The sequence below is a fragment of the Antedon mediterranea genome, chromosome 4, assembly GCF_964355755.1.
Source record: "Antedon mediterranea chromosome 4, ecAntMedi1.1, whole genome shotgun sequence".
Classification (NCBI taxonomy): Eukaryota; Metazoa; Echinodermata; class Crinoidea; order Comatulida; family Antedonidae; genus Antedon; species Antedon mediterranea.
The window spans coordinates 31,947,332-31,964,940 of NC_092673.1; the positions used below are offsets into that span (position 1 = coordinate 31,947,332).

At 36.1% G+C, this 17,609-nt stretch overlaps 2 protein-coding genes across 2 annotated transcripts in view; both read left to right on the plus strand.

The window, feature by feature from the left end:
• Window positions 1–17,609, plus strand: part of LOC140047304 (ribonuclease 3-like) — a 38,892-nt gene that overhangs the window by 9,270 nt on the left and 12,013 nt on the right. The window lies entirely within an intron of this gene.
• LOC140047789 (uncharacterized) lies at window positions 10,972–17,247 on the plus strand. Its single transcript, XM_072092823.1, has 2 exons — window positions 10,972–11,137; window positions 11,567–17,247. The coding sequence occupies exon 2, from the start codon at window positions 11,707–11,709 to the stop codon at window positions 17,245–17,247; it is 5,541 nt and encodes a 1,846-aa protein (XP_071948924.1). The 5' UTR covers window positions 10,972–11,137; window positions 11,567–11,706.

Here is a 17,609-nt window from a genome sequence, read left to right on the forward strand (position 1 = left end):
GTCTGTGGACGGTCCTACACCCCCTTCTTTGTCTGTGGATGGTCTTACACCCCTTTCTTTTTCTGTGGATGATCTTATACCCCCTTCTGTGCCTGTGGATGATCTTATACCCCCTTCTTTGTCTGTTGATGGTATTACACCCCTTTCTTTGTCCGTTGATGGTCTTACACCCCTTTCTTTTTCTGTGGATGATCTTATACCCCCTTCTGTGCCTGTGGATGATCTTATACCTCCTTCTTTGTCTGTTGATGGTATTACCTCTCCTTCTTTGTCTGTGGATGGTCCTACACCCCTTCTTTGTCTGTGGATGGTCCTACACCCCTTCTTTGTCTGTGGATGGTCTTATACCCTCTTCTTTGTCTGTAAGTGGTCCTATACCCCTTTCTTTGTCAGTGGATGGTCTTGCACCCCCTTCTTTGTCTGTGGACGGTCCTACGCCCCCTTCTTTGTCTGTGGATGGTCCTATACCCCTTTTTTTTGTCAGTGGATGGTCTTATACCCCCTTCTTTGTCTGTGGACGGTCCTACACCCCCTTCTTTGTTTGTAGATGGCCTTACACCCCTTTATTTGTCTGTGGATGGTCTTATACCTCCTTCTTTGTGTGTGGATGGTCTTACACTCCCTTCTTTGTCTGTGGATGGTCTTATACCCTCTTCTTTGTATGTGGATGGTCTTACAACCCCTTCTTTGTATGATGGTCTTACACCCCCTTCTTTGTCTGGACCCACTACTTTGATTGATTAAATTAGACATTGTTTCTTGTATGATTAGGAAACCAAGACCTTTAAAGTGAAAGTCCACAGGTGGATGCCTAAACAGGTCTTGTACAAAACAGTATATTGTAGGTCCATGTCACTAATTTGAGGATTACGTTAATAATTATATTGAGATGTCTTTTACGAATTGATTTAGTTCCGATTTTGCTAAAAAATCAATGACTAGAGAAAATCGAGGAAAAGGATTTAGATGAAAGGTTTACAGCAAAGGTCCATTGCCATAAAAATGGAATACATTTTTTTAGATGCAACGAAGAAACGATTGACACATCACAGTTTAGCAAACAAGTCGGCATAGATGAGCTCAGTGATCTGTCATACTTTATGCCTATCATATCACATCAAAAGTTAAAAATTCAGAATAATAATTCTGTGTCATTTATTTCGGTAAAAAAATTAGGTGCATTTATACCAATTAAACCACATACAGTATGTTCACATAATTATATATGTCAAAGGTTATAAATTGTATTTCCAGTCATTTTATGTGAAAATGTTTCATTACTAAAAATATAGATGTCTCTATTCTGAACAAAATGACACCAAAATCGATTGAAAATGATCAGTAGTTACCGAGATATACAGATAAGAGGTCAAAGGTCAAACTGGAAGAAACGTTATTTCCGGTCATTTTTGGACGAAACTTTTCATTAGAGCAAATAGAAATATGTGGTTTGTGAACAATTTAACACCAGAATCAAGTCTCTACTGTTTATAGATGCCAAGATATGAACACTTTTTGTTTTTATGGTGGCCATTTTGAAATCAAGATGGCCGCCATACCGGACGTTGGACAATTGGCACCCACCGATATTTTGAATCTATATACATCAAAAAAACTTTGTGGAAAGTTTCATGCTTTGGTAATAAAGTGCACAACTTGGCTATTTTTATGGAGTTAACTGCTCTACTACTATATAAATCCAGGATATTATTAGGTTATATGCATGATATGCATATAACCTCTTGATTCTGTCAGAATCTTTATTTATTTCTTTATTTATTTATTAGGTTATATGCATTATCATGCATATAACCTCTTGATTCTGTCAAAATCTTTATTGGTTATCCGCCTCAAGCGGATAAGCATTTGTTATTGTAGTGTTAATTTTTTTTTTTTTTATTGGTTATCCGCCTCAAGCGGATAAGCTCTTGGAATTGTAGTGTTACTTTTTTTTTATTATTCTTCTCTATTTCCGCCGATTTTTGTGTTCAGCTTTTCTCTGCAACCTGTTAACATAACATGTTGTAACTTGGTAAACATTTAGACATTTAGCTGAAGATGTGCAGCCAAGCTTTTGGACGCTGGCAGAACCGCGTAGCGTAAGTCACGCGCGATTTTCAAAAAATCCTAAGTTGATCATAACTTCGAAAAAGATGAATATTTTTTAACGTAATTTTCAGCCATGTTTGCTTCACATCAATTGCTAACTTTTTTATCGCTACCGAAATGTGTAACATTGGAAAGTGCGCGAGTAAACGGCGTTTGAAATTTTAAAATGCTCTAAATCAATTTCTGATTAAATTAGAGCACGATTCAGGTCATTTTAAGGGTTTGAAAAATTGCCACCAGGTGCGCACATTTTTACGTGCGCACGGCGCAGGGAACACGTATGAGCAATTCTTTTGCACGAGTTGTGTTTTTCAATCTTCGGTTAACAATTTTACGTTATTTTAATCACTATTCAACTTGAAATGACGTTCTACGAGCACGTTAAACATGACTGGTTGCGCACGTGAAATGTTAAAACATTGTGAAAATGTTGCAAAATATGTATACTTTTAAAAATGATACAGTTCATCAGAATGCAAGGTTACCCCTATTTTTTATTTTATTTTCTTGCAGTGTATGAATCATAGGTCTGATTTATTATAGTGTTGAATGTTAAAACGTGTTTGATGGCTACATTATTTGCATATTAAATATAATTTTTGAAATTTTTATCATCAAACAAACAAAAACTTTTTCAAAGAGCAAAACAATAAACATAACGTTTATCTTTTTTCTTCACATGTTAATATATAAAACTAAAAAGTATGCACTTTCATAATATGTCACTGGTTAAAATTTGTGAAGATTTCATCATAGTGAAAATTATGATATAGTTTGGTAAGTAATAATCTATTTGCATCGAGTGGTTCACGACATACCGAATGGACGAGTTAACTTTCTTCGGATTCTCTTCAGCAGGTGCTCATATGGCTCGATGTGTAGTGCCACCGACTTTGGTATCAGAGGTACCGAGTTCGAATCCCATCACGGGAAAGTAATTAAAAAACAGGATTTAAATTGTTATTACACTGAAAGGGCAGTTTTACTTTTGAATAGGCTACTTTTTTTGGAAAAGTCATAACTGAGAAATACTTTAATACGCAAGATAAGTTTTGTTGCGGGCGGATAACCAAACTCGTCCTCAAGTGACGAGTTTAAGATCTAGTTGGTTATCCGCCTCAAGCGGATAAGCATTTGTTATTGTAGTGTTACTTTTTTTTTTTTTTTATTGGTTATCCGCCTCAAGCGGATAACCTTTGTTATTGTAGTGTTACTTTTTTTTTTTATTATTCTTCTTTCTTTCTCGGATTTTGTGCACGCGTTTTCTCTTTAACGTGTTAACATAACATGTTGTAACTTCGTCAACATATACACATTTAACTTAAGATGTACTGCCAAGCTTTTTGACAATGTCAGATCCGCGTAGCGTAAGTTACGCGCGATTTTCTGAAAATCTTAAATCGGTCATAACTTCGAAACCGATAAATATTTTTTAACGAAATTTTCAGCCACGTTTTCTTCACATCAATGGCTAACTTTTGGAATGTTTAACAAATTTTTGGAGATTAGAAAGTTTTCGCGTAAATTGCGTTTGAAATATTTTACTCTTCTTATTTTGTGCACGCTGTTTCTCTTCAACGTGTAAACATAATATGTTGTAACTTGTTCAGCATTTAGACATTTTACTGAAGTTTTCCAGCCAAGCTTTTTGACGATGTCAGAGCCGCGTAGCGTAAGTTACGCGTGATTTTCTGAAAATCTTAAATTGGTTATAACTTCGAAACAAATGAATATTTTTTAACGTCATTTTCAGCCACGTTTGCTTCACATCAATAGTTAACTTTTTAACGCTACCGCAATTTGTAACATTAGAAAGTGCGCGCGTCAATGGCGTTTGAAATTTTAAAATGCTTCAAATCAATTTCTGATTAAATTAGAGCACGATTCAGGTCATTTTAAGCGTTTAAAAAATTGCCACTGGTGCGCTCATTTTGACGCGCGCACAGCGCAGGGATCACGTTTGAGCATTTCTTTTACACGATTTGTGTTTTTAAATCTTCGGTTAACAATTTTACGTTATTTTATTCACTTTTCAACTTGAAATGGCGTTCTACGAGCACGTTAAACATGACAGGTTGCGCACGAAAACGTCAACAAATTGTGAAAAAGTTCCAAAATATGTGTACTTTTAAAAATGAAACAGTTCATCAGAATGTAAGGTTACCCCCATTTTTTAATTTATTTTCTTGCAGTGTATGAATCATAGGTGTGATTTATTATAGTCTTGAATGTTAAAAAGTGTCTGAAGGCTACATTATTTGCATATTAAATGTAATTTTTTAAATAATTATCATCAAACAAACATAAACATATTCAAAGAGTAAAACAATAAACATAACGCTTATCTTTTTTCTTTACATGTTAATATATAAAACTTGAAAGTATGCACTTTCATAATATGTAACTTTTTAAAATTTGTGAAGATTTCATCATAGTAAAAATTATGATTTAAGTTCATTATGTAATAATCAACTTGCATCGAGGGGGTTCACTACATACCGAATGAACGAGGATTCTTTCTTCGGATTTTCTTCAGCAGGTGCTCATATGGCTCGATGTGTAGTGCAACCGACTTTGGTATCAGAGGTACCGGGTTCGAATCCCGTCACGGGAAAACAATTAATTAAAAGGGTTTATTTGGTTATTACACTGAAAGGGCAGTTTTAATTTTGAATAGCCTACTTTTTTTGGAAAAGTCATAACTTAGAGAAGTACTTGAATACGCAAGATACGTTTTGTTGCTGGCGGATAACCAAACTCGTCCTCAAGTGACGAGTTTAGATCTAGTTATTCTTCTTTCTTTCTCAGATTTTGTGTACGCGTTTTCTCTTGAACGTGTTAACATAACATTTTGTAACTTGGTCAACATATAGACAATTAACTGACAATGTACTGCGAAGCTTTTTGACAATGTCAGATCCGCGTAGCGTAAGTTACGCGCGATTTTCTGAAAATCTTAAATCGGTCATAACTTCGAAACCGATAAATATTTTTTAACGAAATTTTCAGCCACGTTTTCTTCACATCAATGGCTAACTTTTTCGCTCTTCAGCAAATTTTTGAACACTAGAAAATCTGCGCGTAAACTGCGTTTGAAATTTTAAAATGCTCCTAATTTGTGCACGCTGTTTCTCTGTAACGCGTTAACATAACATTTTGTAACTTGTTCAACATATAGACATTTTACTGAAGTTGTCCAGCCAAGCTTTTTGACGATGTCAGAGCCGCGTAGCGTAAGTTACGCGTGATTTTCTGAAAATCTTAAATTGGTTATAACTTCGAAACAAATGAATATTTTTTAACGTCATTTTCAGCCACGTTTGCTTCACATCAATAGTTAACTTTTTTAACGCTATCGCAATTTGTAACATTAGAAAGTGCGCGCGTAAATGGCGTTTGAAATTTTAAAATGCTTCAAATCAATTTCTGATTAAATTAGAGCACGATTCAGGTCATTTTAAGCGTTTAAAAAATTGCCACTGGTGCACACATTTTTACGCGCGCACGGCGCAGGGAACAGGTATGAGCATTTCTTTTACACGATTTGTGTTTTTAAATCTTCGGTTAACAATTTTACGTTATTTTATTCACTTTTCAACTTGAAATGGCGTTCTACGAGCACGTTAAACATGACAGGTTGCGCACGAAAACGTCAACAAATTGTGAAAATGTTGCAATTATGTGTACTTTTAAAAATGAAACAGTTCATCAGAATGCAAGGTTACCCCCATTTTTTATTTTAATTTCTTGCAGTGTATGAATCATAGGTCTGATTTATTATAGTGTTGAATGCTAAAACGTGTTTGATGGCTACATTATTTGCATATTAAATATAATTTTTGAAATATTTATCATCAAACAAACATAAACTTATTCAAAGAGCAAAACAATAAACATAACATTTATCTTTTTTCTTTACATGTTAATATATAAAACTTGAAAGTATGTACTTTCATAAAATATCAGCGTTTAAAATTTTTGAAGATTTCATCATAGTAAAATTTATGATTTAAGTTTGATATGTAATAATCAACTTGCATCGAGGGGGTTCACGACATACCGAATGAACGAGGACTCTTTCTTCGGATTTTCGTCAGCAGGTGGTCATATGGCTCGATGTGTAATGCAACCGACTTTGGTATCAGAGGTACCGGCTTCGAGTCCCGTCACGGGAAAACAATTAATTAAAAGGGTTTAGTTGGTTATTACACTGAGAGGGCAGTTTTAATTTTGAATAGCCTACTTTTTTTGGAAAAGTCATAACTTGGAAGTACTTGAATACGCAAGATACGCTTTGTTGCTGGCGGATAACCAAACTCGTCCTCAAGTGACGAGTTTAAGTTCTAGTTATTCTTCTTTCTTTCTCAGATTTTGTGTACGCGTTTTCTCTTGAACGTGTTAACATAACATTTTGTAACTTGGTCAACATATAGACAATTAACTGAAGATGTACTGCGAAGCTTTTTGACAATGTCAGATCCGCGTAGCATAAGTTACGCGCGATTTTCTGAAAATCTTAAATCGGTCATAACTTCGAAACCGATAAATATTTTTTAACGAAATTTTCAGCCACGTTTTCTTCACATCAATGGCTAACTTTTTCGCTCTTCAGCAAATTTTTGAACACTAGAAAATCTGCGCGTAAACTGCGTTTGAAATTTTAAAATGCTCCTAATTTGTGCACGCTGTTTCTCTGTAACGCGTTAACATAACATTTTGTAACTTGTTCAACATATAGACATTTTACTGAAGTTGTCCAGCCAAGCTTTTTGACGATGTCAGAGCCGCGTAGCGTAAGTTACGCGTGATTTTCTGAAAATCTTAAATTGGTTATAACTTCGAAACAAATGAATATTTTTTAACGTCATTTTCAGCCACGTTTGCTTCACATCAATAGTTAACTTTTTTAACGCTATCGCAATTTGTAACATTAGAAAGTGCGCGCGTAAATGGCGTTTGAAATTTTAAAATGCTTCAAATCAATTTCTGATTAAATTAGAGCACGATTCAGGTCATTTTAAGCGTTTAAAAAATTGCCACTGGTGCGCACATTTTTACGCGCGCACGGCACAGGGAACAGGTATGAGCATTTATTTTACACGATTTGTGTTTTTAAATCTTCGGTTAACAATTTTACGTTATTTTATTCACTTTTCAACTTGAAATGGCGTTCTACGAGCACGTTAAACATGACAGGTTGCGCACGAAAACGTCAACAAATTGTGAAAATGTTCCAAAATATGTCTACTTTTAAAAATGAAACAGTTCATCAGAATGCAAGGTTACCCCCATTTTTTATTTTAATTTCTTGCAGTGTATGAATCATAGGTCTGATTTATTATAGTGTTGAATGCTAAAACGTGTTTGATGGCTACATTATTTGCATATTAAATATAATTTTTGAAATATTTATCATCAAACAAACATAAACTTATTCAAAGAGCAAAACAATAAACATAACATTTATCTTTTTTCTTTACATGTTAATATATAAAACTTGAAAGTATGTACTTTCATAAAATATCAGCGTTTAAAATTTTTGAAGATTTCATCATAGTAAAATTTATGATTTAAGTTTGATATGTAATAATCAACTTGCATCGAGGGGGTTCACGACATACCGAATGAACGAGGACTCTTTCTTCGGATTTTCGTCAGCAGGTGGTCATATGGCTCGATGTGTAATGCAACCGACTTTGGTATCAGAGGTACCGGGTTCGAGTCCCGTCACGGGAAAACAATTAATTAAAAGGGTTTAGTTGGTTATTACACTGAGAGGGCAGTTTTAATTTTGAATACCCTACTTTTTTTGGAAAAGTCATAACTTGGAAGTACTTGAATACGCAAGATACGCTTTGTTGCTGGCGGATAACCAAACTCGTCCTCAAGTGACGAGTTTAAGTTCTTTCCTTAGCACTATTTTGTCCGTGAATTATCTTGATATCAGTTTCATCTATCTAAGTCAATTTTTCAGAGTATATTCCTTATGGCCAGGAATCGATGTGGTTATATTTTCACGATGCGTAATCAAAAATTACGCGGTCTACGCGCGATTTTACGAAATCACGTTTGTAATCATATCTTCACAAGCATGAATCACAATTAAACAAAATTTGGTACTCATAAATTTCAGGTCATATTTCATCATATGGCAATACAATTACGTGCGTAGCGCATATAACGCTTGCGTACGCGCGCTTAAAATGTTCAAAATTGTCAAAATTTATTTTCGATGAAATTAGAGTACGTTTCAGGCAATTTTAAGCGTTTAAAAAATTGCCATGAGTGCGCAGATTTTTGCACGCGCACTGCGCGTTATACGTTAATGCGCACTCTTTTTGTCCGATTTCGGTTGTACAACCTTTCTTTAATAATATCATCATATTTTATTCACTTTTCAACGCGTAATTGCCTTATACGAGCACGTCAAAAGTGACAGGCTACGCACGTGTAAGTTAACAAAATGGTGAAAATATGCTAAATTTTAAAATTAATATAGATCGTCAGAATGCTCGGGAACACATATTTTTTATTTAATTTTCTTGAAGTGTATGTATCTTATGTATGATTTATTATTAAACTAAGGGAACAAAAGTTGATTAAGCCATAATTAATTGCATATTAAATTAAAAAAAAATCATTTCGACAATCAAACAAATTATGACATTTTCTTAGGCCAAAATAACAAACTTAACATTAACTTTCTTCCTTCAAAAGTTCATATATTAAAGTTAAAAGTATATAGTTTGACAGTGCATCATTTTTGTACATTTTAGAGATGTCATCATAGTAAAAAATTATAATTCATTGCGGAATGTAATAATCTATCTGCACCAAAGTGGTTACTGCATAGTAAATACACGGAGGAATTTTTCTACAATTTTTAGTCAGTTGTGTATGGCTCGGTGGTGTGTGCTCGTGTCTATGGCACTCAAGGTACCGAGATCGAGTCTCACCTTGGGAAACGAAATAAATTTTTTTTTTTATTATCCGTACCGTATTGTTTGTTCAAATTTATTTCTTAGTGTATATATTATACACATGATTTATAATGAAATCTAGATAAAAAATAACTTATGTCTTTATTATTATGTAACAGCAAATGTGGTTTATGACATTATACGCAGAGGGATCTTTGATCGGATTGTGATACCGGCTATTGTATTCGCGTTAGCAAGGTCCTATCATATATTATATATTATTTAAAGAATCTGAGAAAATCAATGAATCAAAATATCTTTTAAAAATAAATTATCTTTATTTTAATTATCAATGCATATAACCTATAATTCGTCATAGTGACGAATTAAATCTAGTTTATTTATTCTTTCCTTAGCACTATTTTGTCCGTGCATTATCTTGGCATCAGTTTAATCTAGCTAAGTCAAGTTTTCAGAGTATATTCCTCATGGCCAGGAATCGATGTGGTTATATTTTCACGATGCGTAATCAAAAATTACGTGGTCTACGCGTGATTTTACGAAATCACGTTTGTAATCATATCTTCACAAGCATGAATCACAATTAAACAAAATTTGGTACTCATAAATTTCAGGTCATATTTCATCATATATGGCAATAAAATTACGTGTGTAGCGCATATAACGCTTGCGTACGCGCGCTTAAAATGTTCAAAATTGTCAAAATTTATTTTCGATGAAATTAGAGTACGTTTCAGGCAATTTTAAGCGTTTAAAAAATTGCCATGAGTGCGCAGATTTTTGCACGCGCACTGCGCGTTAAACGTTAATGCGCACTCTTTTTGCCCGATTTCTGTTTTACAATCTTTCTTTAATAATATCATCATATTTGATTCAGGTTTCAACTCGAAATTGCGTTATACGAGCACGTCAAAAGTGAATGGCTACGCACGTATAAGTTAACAAAATGGTGAAAATATGCTAAATTTTAAAATTAATATATATCGTCAGAATGCAGGGGAACACCTATTTTTTATTTCATTTTCTTGAAGTGTATGTATCATATGCATGATTTATTATCAAATAAAGAGAACAAAAGTTGATTAAGTCATCATTAATTGCATATTACATTTAAAAAAAATAATTTCGACAATCAAACAAATTATGACATTTTCTTAGGCCAAAATAACAAACTTAACATTAACTTTCTTCCTTCAAAAATTCATATATTAAAGTTAAAATTATGTAGTTTGACAGTGCATCATTTGTATACATTTTAAAGATGTCATCATAGTAAAAAATTATAATTCATTTCGGTATGTAATAATCTATTTGCATCAAAGTGGTTACTGCATAGTAAATACACGGAGGAATTTTTCTACAACTTTTAGTCAGTTGTGTACGGCTCGGTGGTCTGTGCTCGTGTCTATGGCATTCAAGGTACCGAGATCGAGTTTCACCTTGGGAAACGAAATAAGATTTTTTTTTTATTATCCGTATTGTTTGTTCAAATTTATTTCTTAGTGTATAGATTATATTATAATTTATAATGAAATCTAGATAAAAATTAACTTATGTCTTTATTATTATGTAACAACAAATGTGGTTTATGACATTATACGCATATGGATCTTTGATCGGATTGTGATACCGGCTATGGTGTTCGCGTTAGCAAGGTCCTATCATATATTATAAATAATTAAAGATTCTGAGAAAATCAATCAATCAATATATCTTTTAAAAATCAATTATCTTTATTTAAATCAATGCATATAACCTATAATTCAGTGACGAATTAAATCTAGTTATTATTATTTCTCAATATTTGCATATAATGCAACTAAAATGTATGTACAGACTTTGTTTTGGCCTCTGTAGAAGCCATTGCTTCTAGTTTAATTAATATTGGGCAAAATATTTGGTTTTCTGTGGCAACCTATTGCATATGAGGAGGTTGCATGGTAACATGCCTTTTTTTTTGTGTGAAAAGGAAAGAAGACAGGATTTAAGAAGTTAGTTGGAGATTATAAGAGATAAATAGAGAGAGATTTTAGAAAGTTTTTGTATAAATTACTGAACCATAAGCCAGGGAAAGTTTACAGAATTCGGTAAGCTCAATTCTCTTATCGAATATAGTCATTTTGTTGTGTTATTTGAGATGTTATTTATGGCTGGTACTTTCGGTAGGCTAGGCCTAGGCCTAGATAACTTTGTTTTAACTTTCAGGGACCATCTCATAAGTGAGATACCTGTTGCTTCTATGAAAGCATAACAGTTTATATGCTTGTTTTTTGGTTAAATTGTTGTTTGAATAGCTAATATTTATGCTCATATTATAATAGTAATAGTAATACTGGACAACAATTATGCATTATTATAGAAGACTGTATTAATTGCAGTTGTTGCTGATGGATCAATGTTAATATTATCATTCTGTCAATTGTTTAAATAGGTCATGTTAAACCAGTTTAAATTAGAACCAAGAACATTATAATTAATAGTTAACCATACTATTATGTCATTTTTTATGTTTATAGTTAATCAACTCTATCACGGTATTGGTAAATAAAGACTTAAAGGAAGCATATAACCGTGTGATATTTCGATTCTCGACTCATATATTTCTCTGGACCCTCGACAGTAATATCATTAACGAATTCTCTTTTTAACTAAGAAGATGAGTGAAACGACTCCAGCAACTAAACCTAAAGATACTAATCCTGATGCTAAGGCACAAAGGGAAAGAACCATGATAGAAAAGGGACTGACCCATGCCATTGAAGTAAAAAGAAAGAAACGTGGCAGTATAATTCAAGAACTAAAAAAGGTGCAAGTGTCAATTCAAGAAGCACAATCCAAAAGTGAAATACAAGACAAGTATAAGGTATGGATTGGATTGTATGAAAGCTTTTTAGATGAACATGATGAGTTGACCAAATTACTAGACGAAGAAGAAAAGCATCAAGATTATTGGAAAAACTTCGAGCCTACAGAGAGGGCTCTGAAGGAATTTAAAGAACAGACAGAAGACTCACTAAACGAAGATCCAGTACAAAGAGTGAGCATAGATCCTAATGATAGCGTATCTCAAGCTGTTTCTCGTAAATCAAGCAGAAGGTCAAGCGGTGGTCAATCTGCCTTGTCCGCTGCTAAATTGAATGAAATTCAAAAACAAGCTGACTTAAATGCAGAGATGGCGGCAATAGAAGAACGTGAGGCGATTGAGCGAGCTAAGTTGGACCTGAAAAATAGAGAAGCCAGACTTGAGCTAAGAACAAAACTGGAGGCTTCAGAAGCCAAACAAAGGGCGATTGAAGAAGTCCTTTCATCTCAAAGCCAAGTCTCCATCGCACAACCATACCAACCTGGTGTGAACGTAGATGCCAACTTATTTGTGCCTACCCTTAGTCAATTACCAGCCACCACCACACCTGAGAGGTTGTTAGCTACCACCACACCTAAAAGATTGCTAACCACCAACACACCGGAAATTAACGACAGGTCAGATGGTCAAGCAAATACTGAAGCGTTGACTTCAGTGATAAAAGAACTTAGAAAACCTGTCTGCGAGATAAAAAAGTTTGATGGAAACCCGATGGAATATAAGAAATTTATGAGGCAATTCAACAACAGGGTCGTGAAGTTTACGGAGACTGACGATGAGAAGATATACTATCTTGAACAATTCACGATGGGAGAAGCGCTAAACATAGTTGAAGGTTACAGCTATCTGGATGCCAAAATAGGATATTCGGCAGTACTTAAAGAGTTTGAAGAAAGGTATGGAGACCCACAGGTGATTGCAGAAGCCTTTATAAAAAAGGTAATAACTTGGCCAGCAATAAGTAACTCAAAGTCCTTAGACGCCTTTTCTATATTTCTAAATGAATGCTCAAGTGCCGTCGAATGTATCCAAGCTATGCAAGTCTTGGAATATTCAGAGAACATAAGATCAATAATTAAAAAGCTACCTTACTCATTGCATGAAAAATGGAGAAGCACAGTGCAGAATCTAAAGGACCGAAATGTGATTGTTTCTTTCAAAGAGTTAGTGAAGTTTGTTAAAAGGGAAGCTAAGAAGGCAAATGACCCAACATATGGTAGGGACGCTTTAGCCTCGAACGGACCTAGTAGCCGACTAAAAGCTGCTACACAAAATCTTCCAAAGGGAACGAAGGGAAGCTTTGCAACCAGCGTACAATCACAGGATGAAAGAACCGATTCAAGGTCACAACATGGTACATCAAAACCGGCAGCCACTAGGTCATGCTACATTTGCAAAAAGGGAGATCATAAAATTGAAAAATGTGATGTGTTCCTTGCAAAGACTGTGCCGGAAAGGGTTAGTCTGCTACAAGAGAATAGAAGATGTTTTGGATGCTTGAAATATGGACATCGATCTAAGGAATGCCGTAATCGAGCAATATGCTCAACATGCAGCAAGCGACACCCAACGCTTCTTCACCGAACTAATGAGCAAAGTCAGGCAGTAGCAACAGAAAATAAAACACAAGTAACTCAAACTGAACAACCTCAAAATAATAGCACAGGACCCTCTTGTCGTACAGGGGCCGGAGACACACTGTGCACTATGGCCATCGTGCCCGTAATGGCTAGGTCTCGGAAGAATGGATTGGCTATTGAGACTTACGCATTTCTAGACCCTGGTAGTAGTGTTTCATTTTGTTCTGAAAGGTTAAAGGAACAATTGGGTCTTGGAGGCCGAAAGGCAAGAATCACGCTTGATACCATGGGCTCGCAATGTTTGCTAGACACCAGCATTGTCAATGGACTTGAGATATGTGATCTTAAAGGAGAAAACTCAATAACGTTACCTAGTGTATACACCAAAGATGGCATGCCTGTTACAAAGGCTCACATACCAAGAATGGAAGACATAGCTCAATGGTCGCATATGAAAGAAATAGAGCTTCCATCCATAGATGCCGATATAGGGCTCCTAATCGGTAATGCAGTAGCAGAAGCTTACACGCCTCTACAAATCATCACTGGGCCTCCTGGAAGCCCCTATGCTTCGAAAACAGCTTTAGGTTGGATTCCGTGGAATGTTGTGAGAAAGAACCAAGGTGAAGAATACAAGAATGAGAGTTGTCCCGCCAACCGTCTAGAAATAAAGGCAATTGAAGAACGGGAAGAAATTAATAAGCTTAACCGCACTGTGGAGAAAGCCATTAGCATTGACTTTCCAGAAAGGGATAAGGAAGAGCAACAAGAACACTCACAAGATGACCGTAAATTTTTGAAAATAGCAAACGAGACAATGGGATTTAGGAATGGCCACTATGAGACAGCTCTTCCCTTTAAGGACAGAAAACAGATAATGCCGAATAATCGTGCAATGGCGGACCAAAGACTGCTGTCGTTAAAAAGGAAAATGGAGAGAAACCAAAAGTTTAAAGAGGACTATATTGCATTTATGGAAAAGCAGATAAGACAGGGACATGCCGAAAAGGTCGTGAAAGATAACATCAATTATGGGAGAACTTGGTATATTCCTCATCATGGAGTGTACAACCCAAATAAGCCAAATAAGATACGTGTCGTCTTCGACTGTGCGGCAAAGTACCAAGGAATTGCATTGAACGATGTGCTACTACAAGGCCCGGATCTTACAAATAGTTTAATTGGAGTTCTAGTAAGGTTCCGTCAAAATGAAATAGCTCTTATGTCCGATGTAGAAGGTATGTTTCTACAGGTTAAAGTTCCTGAACATAATCGGGATTTTATGAGATTCCTCTGGTGGGAAGACGGTAATATGGAGAATGAACCCAGCATATATAGAATGACTTGCCATCTATTTGGAGCGACTTCTTCGCCATCATGTGCGAATCTTGCTCTGCAGAGAACAGCTACAGATGTAGGTGAAAGATATCCTCAAGAGGTGGTGACAGCCATAAAAAGAAACTTTTATGTAGATGATTGCTTGGTATCAGTTGAGACTGAAGCAAAGGGAATGGAACTAGCCAAAGGTCTAAGAGAATTATGCGCAGAAAGAGGATTTAGGCTTACCAAATGGATCAGCAATAGTAGAGCTGTATTGGAGTCAATCCCAATCAATGAACGAGCACCTGAATTTAAGACACTGGATTTAGATAATGCAGAGTTACCAAGCGAAAGAGCACTGGGTGTATGTTGGTCAGCAGAAACCGATAAGTTGGGCTTTGACATTAAGTTACCTGATAAACCACCTACCCGCCGCGGACTGCTTTCTGTGATAAGTTCTGTTTTCGATCCGCTAGGATTAGTCTCACCTTTCGTCCTTCCTGCTAAACTGATTCTACAAGAATTATGTCGTAAGGGTTCCGGATGGGACGATAAAATTGATGAAGTGGACTTCAGGCGATGGCAACAATGGCTTGATGAGCTAAAACGGCTACAAGAATGGAACATGCCTAGATGTTACATAAGTAAAGGCCTTGGAGAAATAGCTTCACGTCAGCTTCATGTATTCTCTGACGCAAGTGAGAAAGGATACGGAATGGCAGCATATATGAGATATGAGGACAAACAAGGTAAAGCTAGATGTTCGCTAGTGTTAGCCAGAAGCCGAGTTACTCCTTTAAAACATGTTACTGTACCAAGACTAGAGCTCACTGCTGCAACCATGGCTGTTCGTGTAACTAAGATGTTGCTAGATAAATTAGATGGAGTAGATGAGACCGTTTATTGGACAGATAGTCAAACTGTTCTGCGCTACCTAAACAATACCACCGCACGATTTAAGACATTCGTAGCAAATAGAGTGACTGCAATACTTGATGCCTCGAGCCCTACACAATGGAAATATGTACGCAGTGCTAATAATCCGGCTGATGAAGCATCACGTGGAATGAAAATCGATGAGTTTCTAAAAAATGATAGATGGACTCATGGTCCTGAGTTTCTACAGAAATCTTCCGTAGAATGGGAGAAGTGGCAAGAATCACCAGCCTTAAATGTGATACCACTTGACGATCCAGAGGTAAAAAGACAGGCTCATGCAGCAGTTGTAAATGAAACGCAATCTGCAATGTGCCGATTAGTTGAAAGGTACTCAAGTTTCCGAAAGCTGAAACGTGCTGTAGCATGGCTGTTGGCTATAAAAGGGAGACTACGGCAAAGGGTATCATTAAGGAAATCTGTAGAGAAGAAATATGAAAACGAACCTGACTCTAAAGAAAAAACCGAGAAGGTTATTGCAGAAATAGAGAAATGGAATGGACCACTTAATCACAGTCTAAACTTGCTACAACTTCAGGTTGCAGAGAAAGAAATAATCAATCATGAGCAGCAAAAATACTTCAAAAGGGAGATTCTTGCACTTAAAACAGGAAATAATGGCTTGAGAGCCCGCGCAATGAAAGGAAGTGCGATACGCAAACTTGACCCGGTATGGGAAGATGATTTATTACGAGTCGGTGGCCGTTTGAACAAGTCAACCCTCGATGAGTACGCCAAGCACCAGTTAATAATACCTAAAGATTCACAGATTGCACAAGCTATGATAATCGACACCCATAAACAACTTGGCCACCTTGGAAGAAACTCAGTTTTATTTGAGCTGAGAAAAGGATATTGGATACCTGCAGCCGTGTCGGCTATCAAACATATAGTTACAAGGTGTATAACATGTCGTAAACAACATGCAAGAGTAGGAGAGCAAAAGATGGCAGATTTGCCGTCGGAACGTGTGACCCCAGATAAGCCTCCATTCGCGAACACTGGTATGGACGTGTTCGGTCCTTTTGAGATTAAAAGAGGAAGAAGTGTATTGAAAAGATATGGCCTGATTTTCACTTGTTTAAACTTACGGGCCATTCATTTGGAAGTCTTGTACACAATGAATACAGATTCTTGTTTGAATGCTATTAGAAGATTTGTGGCCAGAAGAGGAGAGGTCATGTGCATAAGAACTGACAATGGAACCAACTTTGTTGGTGCAGAGAAACAATTAAAAGAATCAGTGAATTCTTGGAACCAAGCCAAAATTGAAACCTGGTGTCATCAGAAAAACATAGAGTGGAAGTTTAATCCACCCGCAGCCTCCCATTTTGGTGGGGTGTGGGAACGGCAGATTAGAACAGTTCGGCAGGTAATGAAGGGACTTCTCGCTGAACAAGCTATAAAGATGGATGATGAAGGGCTCTGTACCCTATTTTGTGAAATAGAATTGATAGTCAACAGCCGTCCATTGACTAACTGTGTCAAGCGATCATGAAGATCTGAGTCCTATAACTCCATACATGCTCCTGACCCAGCGGTCAACACAATCACTACCACCAGGCGTATTTGACAGAAAGGATGTTTACGCTAGACGGCGCTGGAAACAAGTTCAATACTTGAGCGATCTATTTTGGACAAGATGGCGAAAGGAATACCTACCAACATTACAGCAACGACAGAAGTGGTTGAATCCTCGTCGTAATTTTCAAGTAGACGATGTGGTGCTCATAGCTGATAACACATTACCGAGAAATTCATGGTCTTTAGCAAGAGTGATGGAAGTACGAAGAGATGCAAAGAACTTTGTTAGATCATGCTAAATCATCAGTAATCGAAAGACCTATAGCTAAATTATGT